This window comes from Protopterus annectens, chromosome 16.part0 (assembly GCF_019279795.1).
Source record: "Protopterus annectens isolate FY-2018-M chromosome 16.part0, PAN1.0, whole genome shotgun sequence".
Classification (NCBI taxonomy): Eukaryota; Metazoa; Chordata; order Ceratodontiformes; family Protopteridae; genus Protopterus; species Protopterus annectens.
The window spans coordinates 415,927,090-415,952,946 of record NC_056750.1 but is presented as its reverse complement, the minus strand read 5'-3'; the positions used below and the strand labels follow the sequence as shown (position 1 = coordinate 415,952,946).

Sequence of the window (25,857 nt, the reverse complement as noted above, 5' to 3'; positions counted from 1 at the left end):
TACATTTATGGTAAGTGTACACAACTGTACTTTCTGAGAGTTTTTGACCCCTATTTTTCCCCTTAAGATTGTATGGCCATTTAAGTTAGAGGGCCTTTCCTCCCTGAGTGCCTCTCTTATATTTAAAAAAAAAAAAGTTTATATATATATATATATATATATATATATATATATGTGTGTGCGTGTGTGTGTGTGTATATATAGATATAGATATATATAGATATAGATATATATATATATATATATATATATATATATATAGATATATATAGATATATATATATATATATATACACACACAATGGACTCTTTCCCATCTCTCACTATCTTGTTGTTATTGTTGTTGCCTTCTCTAGCTAGATTATAGTTTTTCAGTCAGAATGCCTAAAGAAAAGGATAGAGAGCATAAGGACCATCGCCCTTCAGGGTTTAAAAATTTGATAGATGCTCACAAAAAATGTCTTTGACAGACAGTCACACCAGTTGCGTGTACTGTTTAGGTGAAGCTCATTTGCAAGAGCTCTGTACGTTTTGCCATGCATTTAGTACCAGAGTCTTGAATGAGAGGAAACAAAAACTTATTGAGTAGGGGTCTTATGACTAGTTCCTTCCAGGAGCAGCTGGAACTCTGTCGGGCAGCTCCTAAGACTTCAAAACGTAAATCTTCAGTCCCAGCTTCAGAGCTGTTGAAACAGACCAAAGCGTCGGAGCCAAGGAGTTCTGGCTCCGATTCAGCTTCGTCCACATTGGTACTGTCAGTCTCCTCAGTGCCGAGGCAACCTTTGGTACCGAGACATTTACCTGATATTGATCCTGTGCCACCTACTTTGAGATCTCCTATTTTGGAGAGGAGGGGAGATCTTATCCTGTCTCCACCAGATCCTTCAGGACACTCTCAGACGAGGACATCGAGCGGGTGGTGAAGAAGTTGCTTTCAGATCCAGCTATGGCAAAGAAATTGGCCCTCCAGACCCAAAGGCTTCGGAGCGGACTTTTTTTTACATGCCACTGCTCCTCCTCCGTCTGCTTTGCTCTTGGAGGCCATCACTTCAGGTTCTTCAGTCTTGGAAACTTCGGTTCCGGGATCCTCCCTGCTTCCTCGGAACCAATTACTCTGTACTCGGTGGCTCAGTCTGGAGCCGAGGGATCTGGGAGCCAATGCTCTTGAGTCAACTCCGAGGGCGACAGTCACCCTGGGTTTACTTCGGAACCGACTCTCCATCTCTGTGCCTTGGCTCGACTCAGCTCAGCTCCCACATCTGCTTCAGAGCCTTTGCTCCTGGCTAGGAGCTGACCATCCATCTCCTTGGATTGGAGGTCTTCTTTGGAGCAGGGGGAAAGGCTTTTGAGGCAATAGAGAAGGCTTTATCCTCTGCAAAAGCCATACCTTTGGAACCTGAGTCCCACCAGGAAAAATTACGGCGAGATAGGACTACATAACATAAAGAAGTTATGTACTTACCATAACGTTCCATGTTTGTAGTCTATCTCGCCTACATTCTTGCGTCCCTCCCTTCTGCCCCCTTCCTGTTTCTGTAGGATCTGGTGGACTATACTTGTGCTGACCTGGTTGTAGTTGTTGTCCACCTGGCATGGATAATATTTCATAATTTTTTTTTGTCTGTATGTATACAGTTTTTGATAATTTCATACCTGTTAGGTACTTATTGCTTTCTTGCAAACAAGATCTGGGGAATTGCCATGAGGCACCATGGGATAGGGGTTAGCCTCGAGCCAGTAAAAGCTCTCAAGCTTTAGTATCGTCCGAGTTGGAGCCGAATATCAGCTCCGAACTCATCCAGCAAGAATGTAGGCGAGATGCACTAAAAATATGGAACATTATGATAAGTACATAACTTCTTTTTCTTGCCATAACATTCCATCTGTGTTGTCCATCTTCATTTCCATTAACCTCCCTGACCCCCTTCCCCTTCCCCTTCCCCGTCCCCCTATCCAAGTCTTTGGAAAGCCTGGTAGTATTTCAAAGGAATCTCTCTTCCTTAGGTTGAGCTACTGATGTTCTCTTTCACAGATATGTAGACACATATTTGATCTGTGTATTAATTAAGGGTATAATATTCTTTAGGTGTTGTGCTTTTTTTGGCAAACTCGATCTGAGTTATTCTAGGGGAGTGGGGCATTATGGGTAGGGAGGAGAAGCTCAAGTCAGGAAGCTCGAGCTGGAAAGAAAGTGGCTGGCCAGTTCCAAGGATTGGAACTGTAACCCACAGGTTAATGGAAATCAAGATGGACAACACAGATGGAACATTATGGTAAGAACATAACTTCTTTTTCAGTGCCACTACACTGTAGTTATCATTATGAGGTGTGCATATTATAGAAATAGTGGTGCACCACTGAATATTGCAGTTTATATGAGCTCAGCGGTGCATGTAAACTGCAAAGATAGTATTTTGAGTTAAGGGCACAATGTCCTCTGCATTGTTTGTAATGGTCATATGCATATATTTATTTCATGAAAAAGTAGAAATATTACGTCATTTGCATTTCTTAATACATCCTTGGCATCCTTTTTTCCAATAAACATCTTTATTAAATTATCACATATGACATAGGCAGTCTTACATTTATATAGATGAAAAACAAACAACATTGACAACACTTTAGTTGCAAACATTATACATCACAGACACTATTGAAACAACTGTAGTTACAAGCATTATATATCACTTATTGTATAATCTATCCAGTCATTGTCAGTTAAGCATCATATGGCATATTCAAATCCTGCCTGTTATACCTTGTTCCTTTTCTGCATATATTCCCACAATTCCCATTTTTTCCTATGTAGATCCCAATTCCACTTGTTTAGTCTCTGTTACTTTATTCACTACGTCTAATAAAGTTGGACTAGACTTTGATTTCCATGTTCTAGTAATTGCTTTTTGGCAGCCACCATAATTAGACTCGGCAAGGCTTTACTATGTCTAGGGAATTCCGATTCTGTATCATAGCTCAGAAAAAAATCATCTCCCCAGTCAATCCAACCCACTCATCCAGTATCTCCGACACAGTGATCCACAGGGAATCCCTAAAGTCTGTCAGCTCACTACACTCCCAAAAATATGTTCCCAGCCGGGTCTACTATACATGTTTGAAATTTTAGAAAGCCGAAAGCCATATGGCCGAGACCATATGTTCGACTCTTAAAATTTAGAACATGTAAAAAAAAAAAAATAAAACACACAACATAAACCTACTTTTTAAATGCTAGCAGGGGGAGGGGGCTATGCCCCCCTGCACCCCTCTTAACTTAAATATACCAACTCCGAGATCACACTACAGTGCAGAAATGAAAATTTTTCCATTCCACACTTTTCGGAGATGCCGGTTCCGCATGGTCGGCATTTCAAATTTCGATCATATGGTCTCAGCCATATGGTCTTCGACATTGTGAAATGTTGACCATGTGTAGGGGACCCTCCCAGCCACCTCTTTCCTGCCTGTCACACCTCCAACATTCGCTGTCCACCTGAGGAAAAATTCTTTGCAATATACTTGGGGTATAAAAATACCTATGTAAACACTTCCAGACAAAGAAGATCCTAAATCTTCTAGACTTTGTTGCATATTTGGGAGATACACATATATCCCACCATTGTCTTTCTGTGAATTGCTTTTCCAGGCTTCTCTTCCCAATCCTTTTTAAGCTTCTCTGATTGATTCTTATAGTTATCATGCAATATTTTGCAGGCTGTACTAATTATTCCTTTTTTAACAGCAGCTTCTGTTCTAGATTCTATTAAAAATTTACCAGTGCTGGTCTTTCATTTAAGGGCCCCCTATTTCTTTCTGTTTGCCTATACTCTGATATCAATCCTTGATAAGGAAGGCAATCTCTATAACCTGCAGTCCAAATAAATTATTGGCCTCTTCCCATTCTGTTACCTTTCCCTTTCTAGTTATTTGCTCCCACTGCCTTGGTTCCTTTGAAGTGTTCTCCAATAAATTCCAGCCCCCTTTTGCCTGTTATCTGTCTGTATTCCTAACCAGTCATCCCTATCAGCATAATCTCTTTTCTCCATTCTCATGCTGATTTGGTTATTAGAATGCTCCCTGCTGTTTTATGAATAGTATACTCTCTATGTTTTTTGTTGCTCACCGTAAGAGTCTGTATCCAAAATCACAATCTCTCCTTATTTCTTGAGCTTCCTCTCTGTATCATCATCATTCCTTTCCACTATGAATTATAGTTTTCTGCTTGTGTTATGTATAAGAGCCTTGATCTAAAATATCCCCTCAAATTGGGTAATCCCAGTCCACCTTGCTCTGTTGGAAGATATCAGCTTATTCCACTTGACCCTTGCTGCCTTCCCTTCCCAGATAAAAGCCTTTAACTCTTTTTTTTTAATTGCTATCCACAGCTTCTCCTCTGGTTGCTAAAAATATGCCTGACCTATGTACAAGACTAAAGGGGCTAAAAACATTTAATTGTATCTTGGTATCCATATAACAAAGCATCTGATATTGTTAATCCTCATTCAGTCATTACGCATGGGTATCAGTTCCGAGCTCAGAACTGAGCCGGCCATTTTCCAAGCTCGTGTCAGCTTCAAACTCTCGAGCTAAACTCTTACCCACAATCCCCCTCTCCCTGTTACCCCAGATTTCGTTTGCCGCGTTGCCATCCGGTCGTGTCAAGCTACTTCTCTTGGGCTAAGTACAGTCACTTGCTGTTTAATTGCTTTACAAATTACTTTTCTGTCAGAAAAGTTGATATTTTATTGTCTCTTGCCCTTTCGCATCTAGCGTTCATAATTTCCTCAGGTTTTTTTCTGTCCTTTACTTACCCTTTTTACCCCAAGGTAACTTTCTCCTTACCATCGTTAGTAATCCTTTTCCCTTTCTCTTTCATACCTTCGGGTACTCTTTTGTACCATTGTTGGTACTTTTCTATTTGTTAATATGGCAGATAAAAAGAGTAGTCTGAGGTTTAAGCGGTGTTCTGATTGTGGACACAAACTGCCTACTTCTGATGCACACTCTTTATGTGTTTATTGTTTGGGAGCTTTCCATTTATCTGTTGAACCATCTTGTACTATTTGTGAGAACTTTTCTAATAGAACTTTGTTAGAAAGGAAAAACAAGCTGATGCTGAAGGGACTTCTAAAATCTCCCTTTTCAGAGGCTATTTCTAGGTCGGAGGTCTCAACCCCTCCTAAAGCCCATAAGAAAATGGATGTTTCTACTAAGGCTAAATCCTTGCCTTCATCCCCGGCTGGGGACTCTCACCAACCAAAACCTAAAAAGGTTAAAATTTCGGCTCCGGAGCTCTCTGTCAGCCTCAGTGCTTTTGGTGCTCAGACCCTCGGCACCGAGGCCTTCGGCTCCATTAGTGATTTTGGCTGCGTCCTCTCCTGCAGCCTTCTACATATCGGCACCGAGGGACTCCTCGGTTCAGACCATTACCACTGTATCGGCACCGACTGTTCAGTTGGTGCAGACCTTGACGCATCGGCTCCGAGATCTTCCTCAGAACCGAGGACTTTATTGTTGACTCCAGCTTTGTCGGTTCCAGCTTCGGCACTGACAACCACTTCTGCGCTGATGATCCCTGTGTCGGTGCAGACAATGACATTGGAACCGATGACTTCTTCGATGCAGTCTACAGTAGTTCAGTCTTTCTCAGCACCGTTGTCCTCGGTGCGGTCAGATGAGTTGGGCACCAAGTCTGCCTCTTTTGTGCACAGGCCTGTTTCTCCCTCAGTCTCTGAGGTCCACTAGAAACCTTTCTGAACATGATGTGTTGCATCTTGTGGACCAGGCATTCTTGGCTAGAGGTATTCCACCCCTCAGGAACTATCCTTCCTTGGGAGGTGATCAGCCATCTCCAAAGACACCTTCTTATTCTCCTCCTTCATTGCCTTTGAAGTCCATGGATATAGTACAGTCTTCCCCTTCTGCGGTTCCCTTTATGGATCTCACTAAGGAACCGCAGTTGCCTTCATGGCAGGAAAGTTTTGCAACAACCCAGGATATCAGCTGTGACACACATAGCTTGCTGCTCCACAGCCATCCAGGGACTCCGTGTCAGCAGGCTGAGCCACTTAGGGGAGGAGTGCCCCCTGTCCTAGACATACACTCCTCACCGGGTGGACCAGCCTTCCAACTGATGGAGAAGGCTTTCGCTGCTGCTGGCGATACTGGACTGCCTATATCTCTGCCCTCCTCTGGTACACTGGGTTGACAAGTCGCACCTAGCGGACACCGGGTGCAAGGGCCTCAAGACATATTCCCTCAAGAATCCCCTTTTCCGTTGTCTTCCCCAGCTTCTCCCACTGAGGAGGTCCACCGGAAAAGTTCGTGTAAGAGGAAGTACATGGACTCCACAGAGGAGTCCCTCACCGAAGACACAGATTTCGATGAGAGGGAAGGATCCCCTCAGTCATCTGAGGTATCCTTTGGAGATATCCTTGAAATCCTGAAACAGAAAGGTGACTGGCATCCCTCTAATCCGACCCCTGAGGAATCTGTGTTCTTGCAGGCCTTTCGCGCCCGTCCCCCTACCTCCTGAGTTACTCCACCTGCCGATGAACTTGTCAAGTTCATCGTGCAGTGTGCTTGGAAGGCCCCTGATGCTGTTGAAGCTATTCCCCGGAGGCCAGATAAGATCTTGTCCTCTCCTGCTTTGGATCCCCATTGGTCCAAAGGTCTTCCTGTAGATGCTTTGGTCGTGGTGGCCGCAACAAAAAAGGATCTGATAGAAGAAGAGAGCCAGACTGTCCATCCACCTAAGAAAGAGTCCCGGGCTCTGGACAGAATAGCGAAGCGCACCTTTGCTTCAGCGATCTTTGCTATCAGGTCCCTGAATTATATGGCACATTTTACCAGACTTCAAAGGGATCTTGTTTCTGAGCTCTCTGAAACCTTGGCTGGTGCAGTGTCTGATGAGGTCTGTGACAAAGTGGCCTCTCAGCTGGCCACCATTGAGTCTATATCTAACTCCTCTATGCGATTGATATCTCACACATCCGAAGGAGCTGCTAGAGTGGCGGGTTCAGCTGCGGTCTTGAGATGACACACCTGGATGCGCTTGTGCAACTTTGCGGAACCTTTTAAGTCTTCCTTTCTTAATGCCCCCATTGAGCCCTCCTCGTTGTTTGGGCCCAAAGTTAAAAGCACACTGACCAGATGTGAACAGGATGATAAGACCCTTTCTGCCATAGATGTCCGTTATTCTTCCCCTCAATGTGCTTTCTCCCGAAACCAAAAGAGTGGGAAGATATGGTTCAAGAAATCTCAGGGTCCTTTCCGTGACACACAGGCCGAGTTCTTCCCCAGAGGCAGAGGGGGAAACTCACAGGGAAGACACTCCTTTTGGGGCAGAGGGGGACCGCATAACCAGAGTTCCAGGGATTCTTTCCCTGGGCAATTCTACCAGCGCTCCTAAAGAGCGGCCCAACTCCTTTCCTCTGGAGGTGGTTGAGGGATGTTTCTCCTTGTACCCTTCTGCCTGGCTAACCATCACCACCGATTCTTGGGTACAAAGGATCATAACCAGAGGTTATTACATCCCCTTCGAGCTTTGTCCCATTCCTTCAAATAATCTTCCCGCCTTTTCACCCAGTCAAAGGGAAGAAGCAGCACTAGAGATAGAAAAGCTGCTAAGAAAGAGAGTCATCCAAATAGTCCCTCCAGACCAGATAGGATCCAGATTCTACTCAAGACTATTTTTGGTGCCAAAGAAAACCGGGGACTGGAGACCAATTTTGAATCTCAGTGTATTGAACAAGTTTGTGAGAGTGCAAAAATTCTGGATGGTCACTATACAGTCTATCCTCCCGCTTTTGGAAAAAGATGATTTGATGTGCTCTATAGATCTTCAAGATGCCTACTACCACATAAAGGTGGACAGGCCATCAAGAAGATTTCTGCACTTCCGTGCGGGAGCCAGTCACTACCAGTTCAGTGTACTGCCCTTCGGACTCTCTACAGCCCCTAGAGTGTTCACAAAGTGCATGGCAGTTGTCGCAGCTCACTTGCGACTTCAAGGATTCCAGGTGTTTCCATACCTAGATGACTGGCTCATTTCTGCCTCCACCAGACATCTACTGGAAAAAGCCATGGCATACTCTCTCCTCGCTGCTCAAAGGCTAGGCATAACCATAAACTGGCAGAAATTCAATCTCACCCAATCTCAGTCAACAGAATTCATAGGGGTTATCTTGGACACAAAAAACTGCAGAGCTGCTATTCCAGAGCACAGAATTTTAAGGATAAAGCAACAACTAATTCCAATCCTTTCAAAGGAAAAATCCACGGCTCACTCGGTTCTACAGCTGTTGGGTTCCATGGCAGCCTCTATCACCATTGTTCCCCTGGCCAGGTTTCACATGAGGCTTCTACAGTGGCTCCTGCTCACCCAATGGTATCCTTTTCAGTGTCCTCTTTCAGCCATGATTCGAGTAACCCACAGGTGCAAACAGGATTTAAATTGGTGGATGACACAGTCTCTCACAATGGTCTCACCCCTTTTCCCCCCAGCAACCCAAGGCCACAGTGACCACGGACGCCTCCCTGATGGGGTGGGGGGGCTGTGTCAGGGACAGACAGTCCAAGGCACTTGGTCCCAACTGGAGGCCCATCTGCATATAAATGCTCTAGAGCTGAGGGCGGCGCTTCTGGCGTTGCAAGCATTCCATCCCCTGCTGCCATCTGGGACAATTGCGATTCAGTCAGACAACACTGCGGTGGTCTGGTACATCAACAAGCAAGGTGGAACCAAATCTTACCCCCTTTGTTGAGAGGCCATGAGGATATGGCAATTGGTGATGGCTACCAACTGTTTTCTTCTAGCAATGCAGATTCCTGGGAGTTCCAACATGATAGCAGACAGACTCAGCAGGTGCATTCTTTAACCTAACGAGTGGTCCCTGAATCCCTTGATAGCGGCGGAGATCTTCCACCACTGGAGCAGTCCTTGCTGCAACCTCTTTGCATCCCCAACCAACTATAAATGCAGCAACTACTTCACCCTGATTCCCCCTCCGGGACAGTCACTCAGGGACACTCTAGTCCACGATTGGCCCTCGGGTCTTCTCTATACATTTCTGCCCTTTCCTCTCATTCCCCAGTTTCTGAAGAAAGCCCGGCAGTTGAAGAACAAGGTAATCCTCATAGCACCATATTGGCCACGACAGATTTGGTTCCCATTCCTTTGGCCTCACCTACTAGATCGACCATGGATTCTCTATCCAATCCCGGAGTTGATCTCATACCCACAGAACCTGATTCATCCCAGCCTGAGCAGCCTGAAGCTGACGGCTTGGCTACTCCAATTGCCTTGATTGCCAGGCAGAATGATCTCTCTTTACAGTACGTGATATTCTCATTGCTTCTCATAAGTCTTCCACTAGAATTACTTATCTGAACAAGTGGAAAAGATTTACCTGTTGGCTGAAAGATAAACAAGTAGACCCCTTTTCAGCACCAGTATCGATAATACTAGACTATCTGTCCGACCTGTTTCAATCGGGTCTATCGGCCTCTACCATTAGAGTTCATTTGGCTGCAATTTCTAATTTTCATGAAGGTGTCCAAGATTCCTCTCTTATGTTCCATAAATTGTGCAAGACTTTCATAAAAGGTGTGAATCATCTGAAGCCACCTTTTAGAGAACCTATTCAACCATGGGATTTATCATTAGTTCTACAAGCTCTGACAATGGCACCTTCTGAACCAGCCTCTTCTTGTGACCTCAAGTATTTGGCATGGTAAACCTTGTTTTTGGTCGCTATTACTTCTACCAGACGTATTTCTGAACTTCAAGCTTTATGTATCAAGAGTCCATACTTGATTTTTCATAGAGATAGAGTGTCTCTGAGAACTAATCCATCATTTCTGCCTAAAGTGATCTCTGAAATATCTATTAACCAAGCCATTGAATTGCCAGTTTTCTTTCCCAACCATTCAAACAGAGGAGAGTATTGCCGATATACACAGGCAAATCCATTTTTACTTAAACAGGACTAAACCCTTTCGTAAATCTGACCAGTTATTTTTGGCTTTTTCTGGATCTAGATTAGGATCGGCTGTTGCTAAGGTCACATTAGCTAGATGGTTGAAGGACTGTGTGACCTTTATTTATGCACAGTGTAATATCTCGTTGCTTACTACCATGAAAGCTCATTCAACAAGGTTGGTGGCAACTTCTGCTGCCTTCCATGCCATAGCTTCTTTACATGACATCTGTGCAGTTGCAACTTGGGCTATGCCTCATACCTTCATCAATCATTACAAATTGGATTTGGCCTCCAGGGGTAGAGCATCCTTCAGTTCTATGGTGCTCAGGAATGTCCTTCCATGAGAGCCTCCCAGGAATAGAGGTAGCTGGGGACTCTGTCCCACGAGTAAGGAATGAACGAGGATTAACAATATCAGATAAAGAAGTTATGTCTTACCATAACGATGTTCTTCGTGTTTCACTGTTGCAGTCATTACATTTGGGTAATCCTGCTGGCAGGTTGCCCTCAGCCGGTCTGAATTCCAAAGTCTTGGGTCCTGCGTCGGCTGCTGTTGCCCCTTCCCTGACGTCAGGTCATCAGGGGTATAAAAAAAGCAGCCGATGCCATTTTCTTCAGTCTTTCTTGACGCGCGGTGCCCAAAGAAGAAGCAGTTTTTAAGTGCCGGTTGGCCGACTCCTGATATTTTCGTGTCTGAGTTTCAGATCCGAAGTCTTCAATAAAGCTAAGTACCCTGTTGGGGAAACTTTTTTCTTGCTCCAGACCGATGTCAGAAAAAGTTAATAATTGTATTTCTTGTGGAAAGCAAATACCTCATAAGGATTTTCATTCTTACTGTATTCCTTGCCTAGGCCCTGATCACAATGTTACTGGTTGTCGGTTTTGTGCTAGATTTAACCAATGCACTATTAAGCGTTGGTATGATTTTGCTTTAAACTTTTTTGGACGCTGGTTTAATTATCCTGAAATGTCGTCGGATAGCCATCTGACTACCGGAGTTTACAAAAAACGCAAAGAAAAGGATAGAGAAAAACAATCGAGGCCTAAAACCGACGACAAAGCTTCTCCTAAGCCAGTCGCCGGTTTCAGTGAGGCACTTTCGCAGCCCCTGATGCCTGCTACTTTAGAGTCGCAGGCCGCTACCGACTCCCACGTGGAGTCGGCCATGCCACTAGATACTCAAGGTATTGGAGCCTCGGACGCTAATCCCTCAGATGGGTCTGGGGCCGCTGAGCAGGTACCGGCTTCTGAGGGTGTATTCAGACCTAAACATCTCTACATTAAAACGACTTCAGCTTCAAAGGCAAAGACTAAAGCACCTTCCAAAGCATGGAAACAAACTCAAGAGCCACGTGGACAGGCCTCTATGCCCAAAAAACAGATGCTCAAAATGGCCGAAGACTTCATTACCTTGATCAGGGGTTCCCATCCCCCTCATGATAAGAGTCCTAGGCAAGACACTGACTATGAATCTTCAGATCAGGTTTCTATTTCTTCTGATTCCTCTTCTGATCAGGAATATTCTCTTCCTCCCTATGAGGATTCTGATGCTGAAGAATCTATTCCTTCAGCATCTCCTCCTGAGGGCTACTCCTTTGGGGAAACCTTGCATACCATGAGGGAGCATTTCCACCGGGAGGGCCAAGATTTTTCAGAATCTAAAAAGAGGCTCAGGGATTTTCTTTTACTACCTCAGCACAGGCCTCTAGCCATTCCACCTGTGTTAGACATTGTAGATGATTTGTTTTCAAAGTCTAGTCTGACCCCTGACTCCTTACCCCCAGCTCCTGTTAAGCCTTACAGATATTACAGGGTTCCTGACTCACACAAATTTATGTTTAAAAACCCTGCTGCTGACCCAGAAACTATTTCACAGGGTCCAAAGGGAGTTAAGGCTTCCACTGCAAAAAACCCAACCCCCTCTGACAAAGATTCAAGGGCATTGGATAGATGGGGAAAAAAGGTTTACACAGCTGCAACTTTGGCTATAAGGGCCTTAAACTGTCAATTTCATATGCTTAATTATCAGCAACATGTCATGGGATTGCTTAAACAGAAAATGTTAAATTCAGAATGTGCAGAAAACAAGGAAATGCAGGATTTATTGTATGCAGCAGAACAAGTTGGAAAACATACTTTGCAATGTGGTTTTGATTCTTTGGAGGCCTCCTGCAGGGCCGCAGTTACGGGTTCTGTAATTAGGAGGCATGCTTGGTTAAAGGAACAAAATCTGCCTGATCATGTTAAAGTTAAATTACTAGATGCACCTTTACAGCATGATACTTTGTTTTGTGCTAAGGCAGAAGAGGTGTTAAAGAAAATGGAGAACAAAGCTAAATCTATGCAAACTGTCAAAGATTTTTTACAAGTCCAGCCACCTCGGTTTAGTAGACACTGGCCTACAAAAAATTGGTCCTTTCCTGTGTCAGACAGACCTCAAAGGGGCAGATCCCAGGCGCAAGGTTCTTATAAGCCCAAGAAATGGGGTGCTTCTACCTCCAAAGCTGGAGAAGATAGATCACAAACATACAGAAAACAGTTCCAATGACTTCCCCCTGCCTGCACCAAGCGCTTATCTTCTGGCAGCACCCTTAGGGGGAAAATTAGCACTTTTTGTTCAAAATTGTCACATCATAACCCAGGACATGTGGGTTCTAAACATAGTGTCACAAGGCTGCAAGTTACATTTCCATACTCTGCCAAAGGCAAACGGCTGGCTAGATCTGCCAAAAATTCAATGGGCAGAGGCACAAAAACAAGTCTCATCCCTCATGGACATGGGGCCATTCAACAAGTACCAAAGCAAGAGCAGGGACAAGGATTCTATTAAAGACTGTTCTTGGTACCCAGAAAGGACAAAGCCTGGAGACCAGTACTGGACCTATCTATTCTAAACACGTCTGGATATTCTAAAATTCAAAATGTTGACTTTGCAGCAGCTTCTGCCCATGCTGGGCAAGAATGCTTGGCTTGTGACTTTAGACCTAAAAGAGGCATACCTGCATGTTCCAATCAGACAATCATGCAGAAGATACTCAAGATTCAAGACTGGTTCAATGCATTACCAATTCTCTGCACTACCCTTTGACTTATCTACTGCGCCCAGGGGCTTTACAAAGTGCCTGGCACCAGTAACTGCATTCTGCAGACAAAGAGGAATACAAATATATCCTTACTTGGACGACTGTCTCATTCAAGCAGAGAACAAGGACATTCTTCTTCAACACCTGGCGTTTGTGAAAAGACTTCTAACATGCCTAGGGTACACAGTCAACAAAAAGAAATCAAAACTAATACCCTCATAAGAGGTAACATTCCTGGGTGCAAGCTTGCATACAACTGCCCAGATGGCTTATCTCACGCCAGACAAACAAAGGCAACTGACTACGTATTTCAAAATGTTGGCAACAAAGGCCCAGTTATCTGCAAGAAAAATTCTGCAGGCTTTGGGCTTCATGGCATCCTGCATCCTACTAATTCCATATGCAAGACTGCATATGAGGAAACTTCAATGGTACCTAATAAGTGTTTGGACTCAACATTGCCACAGCCTGGAAACCATCATTACTCTCATTCCCTGCCTGCAACAGGAGTTTTGATGGTGGGCAAAGGCTTGTCACCAGAACAAGGGACAGCCATTCACATTACCTCCAGCCAGGCAGACACTAACAACAGATGCATCAGACTATGCCTGGGGAGCCCACATGGCAGGAAGATGCATTCAGGGCACATGGTCCTCAAACCAAATGCATCTACATATCAATCAAAAAGAGATGTTAGCTGTTCAAAATGCCCTGACAGCCTTCAAGACCTACTTCATCTGGGACAACTACTGATAAAGACAGACAACACCACGGTCATGTGGTATATAAACAAGCAGGAGGGCACACATTCTTACCCCCTTTGCAGACTAGCCATGACCTTGAGGGACACAGCTTTGACTTACCAAGTAAATTTGCAGGCACAATTCCTGCCAGGAAAGGAAAATACTCTGGCAGACGAACTAAGCAGAAACATCATGGATCCCCATGAGTGGATACTGGATCCACAAGTCTCCAGCATGATAACAAGGAAATGGGGATGCCCGGACATAGATCTATTTGCCTCCCCTCTCAATTACCAACTAAAAAGATTCTGCACAAGGACTTATCACAGACAAGCTTGGAAAGTGGACACCCTATCTTTCAGCTGGAAAAACCTATCAGTATATGCCTTTCCTCCACTGCCTCTCCTCCCCAAGGTGCTCCTAAAGGTCAGACAGGAGAAGCCAATGATGATATTGATTGCCCCAGACTGGCCACACCAGTACTGGTATCCAATACTAAAAAACCTATCTCTATACCCAGCTTGGACCTTACCTCAAATACCTCGACTGCTGTCCCCAGCAAAACAATCGGTTCATGCAGAGCCAACTCAGGACATTAAACTTGGCAGCATGGCGGATAATGTAGTCATACAAAAAAATACCTCTCAGTAAAGCTGTGATGGATGTCATTCTGGAAGCCAGAAGGCCTAGTACTAGAAAGTCTTATGCTGGAAAATGGAAGAGATTCTGTGCCTGGAACCAGGCACAAGGAACTGATACAGCGGTACCAAATATTCCTCAGATTTTGCAATACTTAACTGATATGCTGGAGAAAGGCCTATCTTTTTCATCAATTAAAATCCATGCGTCTGCATTTCGGCTCATTACAATACAGAACCACCACTTTTTTCTCACCCTTTATTAAGGCAGTACCTCAGAGGATCCAAAAATTTAAGGCCCCCAAGGAGACTACCAATACCTGCACGGGACCTCAACTATGTCTTGGAAAAGCTCACCCTGCCTCCTTTCGAGACAGCTACTACTGCTGATATGAAGTTTTTATCTTGGAAAACAGCTCTGCTCTTAGCAATTACTTCTGCAAGATGAGTGTCAGAGCTACAGGCGCTCATGGCTGTGGAACCTTTCATCATTTTTCATCCAGACAGGGTCTCCCTGAGGACAAATCCAACATTTATGCCTAAAGTAGTGTCCAGTGTGGCTCTGAACCAAGCCATCCATCTGCCAACCTTTTACCCAAATCCACAGAACAAGGGGGAGAGAATTCTGCATTCTTTGGACGTACACAGACAGCTTAGATTCTACCTGGACAGAATCAAAGCTTTCAGGAAGACAGAGCAATTACTAGTGACATGTGCTGCAGGATCACAAGGAAAGCCTATCTCAAAGCAGACTATTTCTAAGTGGTTAGGCCACTGCATTAGTTTCTGCTACTTACACCATGGCAAGCCAGTGCCTAAGGGCATTAGGCCTCATTCCACCAGGGCTGCAGCCACCTCAGCAGCCTTTCTCAGGGGAGTACCAACCAGAGACATTTTAGAGACGGCTACTTGGAGTTCAGTGCACACCTTTACAAAGCATTATCATCTGCCACTCTACTCATCCAGGGCAGGCTTTGCCACTGCAGTTCTGCAGGGCCTCATTGCCACTCTTACTGCTGTCTAGTTCCAGCCTCCCAACCATAGCTTTGGGACTCTACCCAAATGTAATGACTGCAACAGTGAAACACGAAGAACATAGTACAGTTGTGTACACTTACCATAAATGTAGATGTTTGAGTGTATTCACTGTTGCAGTCCAGGTTACCCACCCACCTTCCTCCTTTTTTTCTTTTGGATCTTATCTTTCCTTCTCTGATTTATACTACCTATGTGGTGTATTTGCTTATAGATGAAGGTAAAATTTATATTGGTGTATTTCTGTATATATATATATATATATATATATATATATATATATATATATGGGTTCCTATCACTTCATCGAACTGTGTATTCACCGACACTCACCTCTTCGACACCAATCCATCGACGTCCATATCATCGACAATTCCGTAGCGATCTTCCCCTCACAGGACCCATGGTAGCGCTTTAAAGGTAAATTATACGGAACCACGTAAACCCTGATCGGTGTTACACAGGAAGAAGCGCTACCATGGGTCCTGTGAGGGGGAAGATCGCTTACCGGAATTGTCGATGATATGGACGTCGATGGATTGGTGACGAAGAGGTGAGTGTCTGTGAATACACAGTTCGATGAAGTGATAGGAACCCATATATATATATATATATATATATATATATAAGTTTGGCTACCCTTTTTGGGGGCACCTGACATCTGGGGTAAGAAAAACTGAAGAAAATGGTGTCGGCTGCTTCTTTTATACCCCTGACGACCTGACGTCAGGGAAGGGGTGACAGCAGCCGACGCAGGACCCAAGACTTTGGAATTCAAGCCAGCTGAGGGCAACCTGCCAGCAGGATTACCCAAATGTAATGACTGCAACATTGAATACACTCGAATATCTACATTTATGGTAAGTGTACACAACTATACTTTCCATCTGTATTGTTGATCCTCGTTCAGTCATTACCACCCTCCTTCCTTCCCCCTCCTGTGGTTTCTAGTGGATCTCACCATCCACTTCTCTTAGGTTATTTGATCAGAGGTAGCCTCTACCTTCTTTAACTTGCAAACTCAATCTGAGGTAACAGGGAGAGGGAGATTGTGGGTAAGAGTTTAGCTCGAGAGTTTGAAGCTGACGCAAGCTTGGAAAATGGCCGGCTCGGTTCCAAGCTCGGAACTGATACCCATGCGTAATGATTGAACGAGGATCAACAATACAGATGGAACGTTATGGTAAGACATAACTTCTTTTTCCAGTTTCTCAATTTTATATTAGCTTCTGTTTATTCTCTTCCCACATATCCTTAGCTGCCACAACAAAGTCATTTTCTAATCCATACTCCTAAATACTTCATTTTATCATGTCCTCATAAATATGGATATTGTTGGACCAGTTTGTGTGCGGGTACATAATTTGCCTTTGTTTTAGCTTCATTAATTTTGTATTCCGAGAAGATTTTAAACCATCTTAAAATATTACATAATGCTGTAATGTCCACATCCTTGGCATCCTTGTTCATTTACAGCATTTCTTATATCTGCTTTATGCAGAATAGCTCTGTAAACATGCAAACATCATAAGATTTGACTGTTATAAAACCATTTAATTTGTTGCTCTTTTCTTTTCTCTCTGATACTGTCTGACTCCACCACTGCAGATGTAGCTCATTCATTTCGGTTACTTACTCGATGAGAGTCATCCATGGCTTGGTTCCTATCAAGGTGTTTTCTGATGCTGGCCTAACCCTGTCCTTCATAGCTTGATATGCAGACCTGATGAAGTGACAGCCTGTCACACCATCCAGATTGTGTACTTCTAGACACATACATTGATGGCTGTTATGTGGAGAGGAAAGTATATCATTGAACCCTGCTCAGCATACGTGCGACAACCATCTTGCAGCTGGTGTCTGCATATCAGCAGACTGACCATCCTCCCTACCTCAGTAAAAAGCAAGATGGTGCCTTCTGTTCACTCCTATCCTTTCTGAACTGCTGCACCCTCGCCTTGGTTAATTTGTCAGTTTTAAGTCATCTGCTTTGCGATGAAAGCTTTTTCCTTGTGTTCCACTGAGCTGACAAATCTTGCCTAGTCATTGCAGCTGTAGTCTTGTGTTGCAGAATTGTTTCATTTTATAAATAATGCTACTCGTTTGCTTTGCTAAAATGGTAAATGTGTTGTACATGTTATGCTAGTATTTATTTTTTGGATCTTTGTTTTGCATAGTGAAATGTAACAGGGTGTATGTTACTGGTTGGCAGGACCCACTTGGGAATGAGAGAAGTGATTAATCAAATCTTTATGTAGACATCAGATCACCTTGCAGCAAAGTACACCTCAGAGTGCTTTATTGTTATAACTGATTTTCTTTTTAATTAAAATCTAGTTAGTTCATCTGAAATGCATGTTGTTAGAAACTGTCATTTAACCAGATGCATTCAAAATCAAAGCATTTTTCCTACCAATATTATGCATTTAAAACCACATAAAAGTTCCCAGCATTATGAGCTCATTCAGAGGAATAAAGTTTGGCTTAAAGCAAATAGACTGCATTACCTGAAATGTCTGTTGTGAAAGTGTCTTCATAATATGTTTTGATAACTGGTATGGCACTTTAACTTCATTTGCATAGGCTGTAGACCTGGAAGAAGAAGTCAAGATCTTGAGTGATCAGTTATATGCTCAAATAAATGATAAAAAAGTACAGAATGGGGAATTAACTACAGCAGATGTTTTACAACTTCAGAAACAGAACAGAGAGCTGGAGCAGCAAATAGCAGAGAAAAATAAGGTGGGTTTACAAATGTGAAATTGTATACGTATTCTTGTATTACTGTTGTGTGCTGCTTTTTAACTTGTACTGGAAACAAGTAACATATTGCAGTACTGTTAATGAGTGGCAGCTATCATTATCAGTCCTACAGGTTTTGGTTGCTTATCTTTTGTCCTTCACTGAATCATACAGCTGTGACTAGAACTGCATTTCCATCCTACAACTGATTATCAGGAGTGCGCTCATGACTGGTTTGATCCTGGGGAATGGCTCTTTAGTTATCTGGCGGTGTTGTGGTGGTACGAAAGACAGGAGACTTCTTTCCCCCAGATCTCCCTTTAGGCTATTAATACCTGGAGGACCAGAGTGTGAATGACCCATCATGGTGTTCTGTTCAGGCTATAGACTTCAGGTAGTTATTTTAGGTCTGATGAGCTATATTCTGTCAAGTGGGGGTGGATACCTTCAAGTGATGTGGCCTGTTGTAGTACCAGGTTCAGTGCAGACTTCTCAAGACCCATTGCTCCTGTTTGCAAGCTTGATTCTGCAAGTGTCAGTACCCTGTCACTAGACATTTAGCTGCCACCCTTCTCACATATGGCCCCCTTTTGTCTGTCTTAAGTATGCTTAATGTAGTTCGGGGGTAGAATATAATTTCTCAACTGCCTGACAAGAGGAATGAGTAGATCCAGAAGTCATTATCTCAGAGCCATTTTGATATGATGAGACCTACAACTTCCAACTGTATGACTTATTTATTTATTTACTTAACGGTTGTTTGCCAGAAAAGTCCGACTTGGAACCAAGCCAATTTTCAGTGGAGGCCTGGGGAGAAACGCTCCAGATGCATGTTTCTTTGAGGAAACCTTGAGGCTCATAAACACCAGTGAGTACTGGCTTTTGGCCCCCATTCCTACTCCCAGAAATGCTTTAATGAGTATTTGGATAGCAAGGAGGAGCCTTGGATCCTACTCCCAGAAATGCTTTAATGAGTGTTTTTAAAGCAAGGAGGAGCCGTGGGTCATAATCTCCATTAGTTAGAACTTGTAGTTAGGGATGCCTTATATGCAGTCTGGAGGTACCATTATTTGTGCTCCTGTGGCTTCTAAGAAGTCCCTAACTTTTACCCCAGATCCCTCTGATATAGCAAATACAGTCACTATGAACCAGGGGTTAGTCACATCCTCTGTGGCTGTTGAGGTCCCCTCAGTGGGCAAGGAAAAGATGCTCTTGTCAGTCCTGGCAAAGGGGAGAGGGAACAGGGGAAGGCTTTCCTGTTTTGTTAGAATGTTGTGCCCGTCCCTGGAGAAGCTGCTGCTGCCATTAATAACTAACACAGTTTGCTCCAAATTTTTCTTGTCAAAAAGAATGAAAAACTAAACATTTATGTACTCCTCCATAAGTTTCATTGGATAGGAGTAATTTACTGGGTCTGGCTCAGGGTTTAATTGAGGCTATTGATCTTTCCTATAAAATAGCTTCTGGTAAGAGAAAGGAGGATTCCTCTTTTCCTGACCAGATTCAAGATTCTGAATCTGGACAAGGAAGATGAAGGGACACAGACCAGGATTTTCTTCTCAGATTTCTGATTTAGTCTCAGAGGAGAGCTCAGTTTCTGATTCTTCCTGTGGGGATTTCTCTTTCTCTTAAACTATTTCCAGAATGCCCCAGTTTTAGTGTATGAACCCTAAGAAAATACTAAAAGCTGTTACAGAAGGAATTTCCAGAACCTTCACCAATTTCACCAATTCTGCCGGGTTTGGAGGATGTGTCTTACTGCCTGCAGTTTTCGTGATAGTCATCAAACTGCTCTTAAAAAGGCAGATAGGACGTATAGAGTTCCTCAATCGTTTTAAGTTTTTTATACACTCTTCCCAAACCTGACATAGCAGCTATAGCTTTTGGTAATCATACCGCTGCTAATCATTTAATTAATTCCAAATCGTACTCTGTCTGATAAGGATAGGAAGATTATAAGTATGGGGAAACATGCACTTCTGAAACTTTGATTTTCAGAATTTTGAATTATCAGACTCATGTTAGTTTGTTCTGACTAATTGTGAAAGTATAGGGAATATTTTGTCTGCGGTTTCTTCTTGTGTGGAAAAGTCTGCTTTAAATTTATTTTCTTCTACTGTACAAATCACTACTCATTGTTACAATGTGTGTATGATTCAGTTGATACTACTTCATCATGGGCTTTGGCCACTGGTACTGGGCTGAGGAGGCTTGCCTGGTTGCGTACTCAGGACCTCCCAGGTGATGATAAAAATGGGATTTTAAATTTTCCTTTGGGTAGAGATATAGCTTTTGTCCCTGAGCTGCAGAGGTGATCAAAAAGAGTGATGAGAGGGGTAAGTTTGATATAGGGAATCTCTATTTTCAGCCATCCTTTTCCAAAATTTGTAAGGGATATTGGAGTAACGGTTAAGGTGTTTACCTTACAAACACAAGGTGCGTGCAGGGTTTGATTCTTACATGGGGTAATTGGCTAAGCTTAAAATGGCCCACAAAGGTAGCTAACTTAGTACTAATCTATGAACCTATGAGTCAAATTTTGGCAAAAAACACAGTCCCAATAAAATGCAAGTAAACAGACATTTAAGAAGAAATGGCAAGGGGCTTCCAGAAAGAATTCAGGACCCCCATAAAACCAAGCAACAACTGACTTCCAAGCTTCATGGATCCCAATGAACCAAACTGAGTATGAGGGTACAAAAGATGTTTTATTTAACCATCAAAGGTTACTGTTAAGCTCTTTCGTCCTAAAAGGACTTCAGAACTGGTAATAACCCTACCCTTCAGTATTATAAAGTGGTAGGTGGTGGTCACATGGTTAACAAACAATGCAAATTACTGAATTAACAATCAAAAATTAATTAAATACATTTATCAGTTAACTATGTTGCCTTAATTAATGAAAACTAAAATGTGCATACATTAAATTATTCCTATCTGTATATAGCCATTTTATTAAAATGTTTTTTAAAAACAGTGATAAGACAGTTGTGGGACTGATGTATTATTTGTAATAAAAAGTGCTGAGAAGTAACCGTGTTTCTATCTGAACTATAGTCTAAATACCATACGATTCCATGGAAACCGTTATTAGACATAGAAAAAAGTAGCTAAATTATAGCTTAGCCACTCTGAATTTTAAAGCACACTATAAGGAAATAGTTTCATTAAGTCCTGGAAGTTCACTTGCATTTAATCTCAGTTGCCATAGAAGTTCTTGATATTCTAGGGTCTGTTCCCAGGGTCCACCCCTGGGATTAGGCATGACCTGTTCTATTATGAAAAAACAGAATGTTTTATTATTCTTACAAATTAGTTTTTGCCTATACGGGACATTAGAATCCTTTTTAGTGCAGATGTCTTAAAAATGTTCTTGCATTCTGACCCTGTGTTTCTGCAAACTAAAACAGTGGTCATAGAATGCACAGTATACAACCTGTTTGGTTTTACAATTGTAGTGTGAGTGAAAAATAATCATATATTTTGCACTACTAATGAAGAATTCCTGCCCCTCAAAAATACATTTACCATATCTATTGGTGCCGACCTTCAGTATATTCCTGCTTCTTGTGATATTTTTGATACCTCTTTCTAATCTTTCTTTGATAGTGGTTCTTGAGTAAATGAATGTGGGTTGGTTACCTAATTATACCTTAATGACTTATCATGCAGTATTGTATCCCAGTGTCCGTGTATGGGGTGCTTGATGATCAGACTTTTTTCACCATATTTCATAATAAAACTGTTCTCATAACTTAAGACTTATTGTAACTCTCATGACTATAATCTAACCCTACCTGTAAAATAGGCTGGTATAGGTTATGACTACTGTTCATAATCTCAATTTTAATGTCTTCAGGCATGCGAGGGGATATTCTCCAGCTAGGAATAATGTGAATAATTTTTGGGTTCCTATTACATGAACGAACTTTTCAAAGTTCGAATGTCATATGGTCGACACCATATGATCGAACTTTGAAAAGTTTGAAGGTTGAATGTAATGGCGCCGTACAGTGCAGAATGGGAGAATTTCCCTTTTCTGTACTGAAGTGCGTTCTCGGAGTTGGTATATTTAAGTGGGGGGGGGGTGCAGGGGGGCTTGCCCCCCTTGCTCGGGGCATTAAGGTAAGTTTTTTTTTTTTTTTGATGTTTTATTATATATTCAAAGTTTCAAACTTCGATCATATGTTGTAGAACATATATGGGATTCGAAGTTTTGAAACTTCGAATATATAATATAGACCCTAATTTTTCAATTTCATCCTTAAAAGTATTGTCATCTGAGATGATTCTGGATAGTCTCACCATCTGCCCTTTCACCAGGCTCCATTTCTGTTTATGTGAATGAAACCTGTTATAGTGTAAATACCCATTAGAAAAATTGGGTTTTCTGTAAATCGTGGACTGGAACTTACATAAATGTAACTCTTTGGATAGTGTGATATCCAAGTAATTGATCTTTTTTTCTGAAAAATAAGTACATTTTAAAAAATGAGAACTAGAATTAATATATGAAATGAATTATTTTAGTTTGATTTCATTACTCTTCCATATATCAAATGTCATCCAAAAATTGAAAGTATTCTGTAATGTGTGAGAAAAAAAATGGAACCTAAACACATACTCCTGCTCCCAGTAACAAAGCAGCATCCGTGTATAAAGAATCTCAAAGCTGCACCCATAGCTACTGTACTTGTCTGCCTAACGTAGTCCCCCTCAAAGACTATGAAGTTATTGGTTAGGATGATCTTCATGAAAAAATAAATAATATTGATGTTACTGTTGGATAACCATTCACAACCACATACAATGTCATTAAACCATGTTAATCCTGTTTCATGAGGTTTGCAAGAAAAAAGGTCAACCACATCAGTAGTTACTAGGTAGCAGTTTGAATGGGACAATTCAGGATTTAATTGTGCTAGGAAATCCCAAGAATCTCCGAGAATATAAGGATGTTTAGTTCTAAAAGTTTTGGCCAATTTATCTACATAGATTGCCAAAGGATGAGTTTTAGAACCATGTGCTGGTACGGTAGGATGAAAGCAAGGGTTGGTTACATCTGTATGAATTTTAGGGATACCAAATAAGCTGGGAACAAGTGGTTTAACTTGTATGAAATTGTGTAATTTATAGTCTGTTTTTCCCTGAGCAGTTAAGTCTTCCAACATTAAGTCAATTTTTCTATTTGCAATATTTTTTTTCATTTTTAGAAATCCTGTTGTATTGCTCCTCTTTGTTGAGAAGGAAAAATGTTCTCCCTTATAGTCAATACTATTCATCAAAACAACCCCCCCAATCAGGATTCATAGTATGTAAGTTGGGGTTATGACTGAGCTCATTTAATGAACCGTATTCTTCCTTGGACATATTATAAAATTGAGCTTTCTTTTGGTGTAAAAAGGCTTGCCTGATGTCTCTGAGACCGTATTTTCAAAAAGAACTAACAAAGGAAGAAGCAGGGGAGTTAAAAATGGTCTTTTTGACTAGGGAGTTTGTAGGGGAACAATCGGTAGAAGGTATCCTGATATCTGATCCCAAAAATATTGCTAGGTTTAATTTTCTTACATAAAGCTTCAATCTAATAAAGAACTCACCTAAATCTAGGTGATTACTTGGAACAAAGGTGAAACCTTTGATGAAAAGATTGAAAAATGTTATATGGAAACAATATCAGTGTAGTTCTATATATTAAAACCATTAAGTGTGGAAATGGTTTCTGTAGTGTAGGATGTATCCATTTCTGTAATGGCAAAAATAGAAGTAGTGTCCATAACCTCAAAGGGGGGGGGGGAGCAAGGTCCAGTGTCAAGTGTAATGCCTCTCTCTCCCTCTCCTCCTGGTGCGACCAGTACAGTCAGTATAGGTCGAACTGCCATGCTTGCCAGTGTGGTTCTGTTGAGCAGTCCTCTGCGACTTCCTCACCAGTGGAGGGATGGGGATTCTAAAAAATCCACTGTATGGTTGAATCCATCAGAATGGATAATTCTGTAGGGTTGTCATTGTTTACAGAATTGTTAAACCTGTTAGCAAGTGGGTAAGCTGTTGTGTTTTTATATTCAAGTTCATCTCTATGTAATTTCTTTTGTTTCCTTTCCACATTGACAGTGACCAATTTGTCAACCGAAATGTCATGAAAACCATGTATGTTAGGCTCAAATAATAGATCATTGTGCAAACATTTATTAAGGTTATCTAATTTTCCAACTAACTAATACACTTGTTGTTTTCCTATATTAAGAGTTTGATGACTTCTAAAACATGTATCTGTTTAAATATAGCTCAGACCCTGGTTGAACATTGAGACATTGTTTAAAATAAGCATTGTCCACCATTAAATGTTTAAATTTAAATAACATGTTTTTGAAAAATTCTAATATAACATCAAAAGTCTTACTCTGTGCTTCTACCTGGGTAGGAAAAAAATGTCAGCTCTCGATTTAACCACGCGGTGAAATCAAATTCCTGTGCTTCATAAGTAATTCCATGTGAATTGGTCCTCGTACCTTGCAAATCTCTAGTTTGACCAAATGTTTGTGGTTCCAACTCCTCGTTTGAAAAAGCAATGTGGTTAGTTTGCCCTGCCTTCTGTCGCATTACAGAAGTGTAACTATGACTTCCATTAAGATCAGTTGTTTGGTTACAAGTTTTCTGTACTGACTTGTTCCCATCATTTTTGGTTCCTGCCCCACCTAAAACCATGCAGTCCAACAATTCAGCATGATTAAGGAATTTTGTCCACCCTGGCAGTCACCTTTCTTTTCCAGAAAGTCTGAATCTCCACATTTCTCTTTGACAACAGTTTCTGACAAATCATTCATCATTGTTAAAGATAAAAGTGGGAGGAAATTCCTCCTTTCCAGGGTGTAATCCCTCATTCACCGTATCAGACTCTTATTTCCACCTGTCCTTCATCACATGCTGTCCCAGGAAATGATGGAACAAGTCCCTGCTTCCCAGCTGGGAAAAGGTTTTTATTCAAGGATGTTTTTGTTAGCCAAAGAATGAAAATGCTTGGAGACCAGTTCTGGATCTTTCTTTCTTAAACCTGTTTGTGATAGTGCCCAGTTTCAAAATACTCTCTCTTCACAACCTGTTATTTCCTCTTCCTCATTCAAGTTTCCTAGTAACTCTAAATTTAAAATATGCTCATCACATCCCTATTTATCCAGACTTCAGGCATTTCTTAAGGTTTTGTGTCTGGATCACATTATCAGTTCTCTGTCTTACCAACTGGACTGTCCACTGCACAAAGAGTGTTCACAAAGTGTCTGTCTCCACTCATAGCTTATTGCAGGCTACAGGGAATCCACATTTTCCATATTTGGGCAACTTGCTTATCTGTGCGCAGTCTTTTTCAGTGTGTCCGGAATCTCTCACTTGGGTGAATTATCTTGCGCAAGCTGGGATTTCGATTCCAAGAGAACATTCATTTTTTTTGTTTTGCTTTTCTTTTTAACTCATTCACACATGATTATGTTCCTGGGTTGTCAGCTAAACACCTCAGTTCAAAGAGCTTTTCTTTCATAGGAAAAATTAGATCTATAACGAGATCTGTTTCTAAGGTTTTCCACTCAGACTTCAGTCACTGCGAGGGCATATCTCAGGATTTTGTGTTTCATGGCATATATAA

The 25,857-nt window shown here is 42.0% G+C and overlaps 1 protein-coding gene across 1 annotated transcript in view; it reads left to right on the top strand.

Annotated features, from left to right (window-relative positions):
* GOLGA1 (golgin A1) overlaps nt 1-25,857 on the top strand; it is a 2,378,923-nt gene that overhangs the window by 2,097,727 nt on the left and 255,339 nt on the right. Inside the window, exon 22 of the mRNA XM_044058132.1 lies at nt 18,066-18,224. Within this exon, the coding sequence (XP_043914067.1) occupies nt 18,066-18,224 (159 nt within the window). The remainder of the gene's footprint in view (nt 1-18,065; nt 18,225-25,857) is intronic.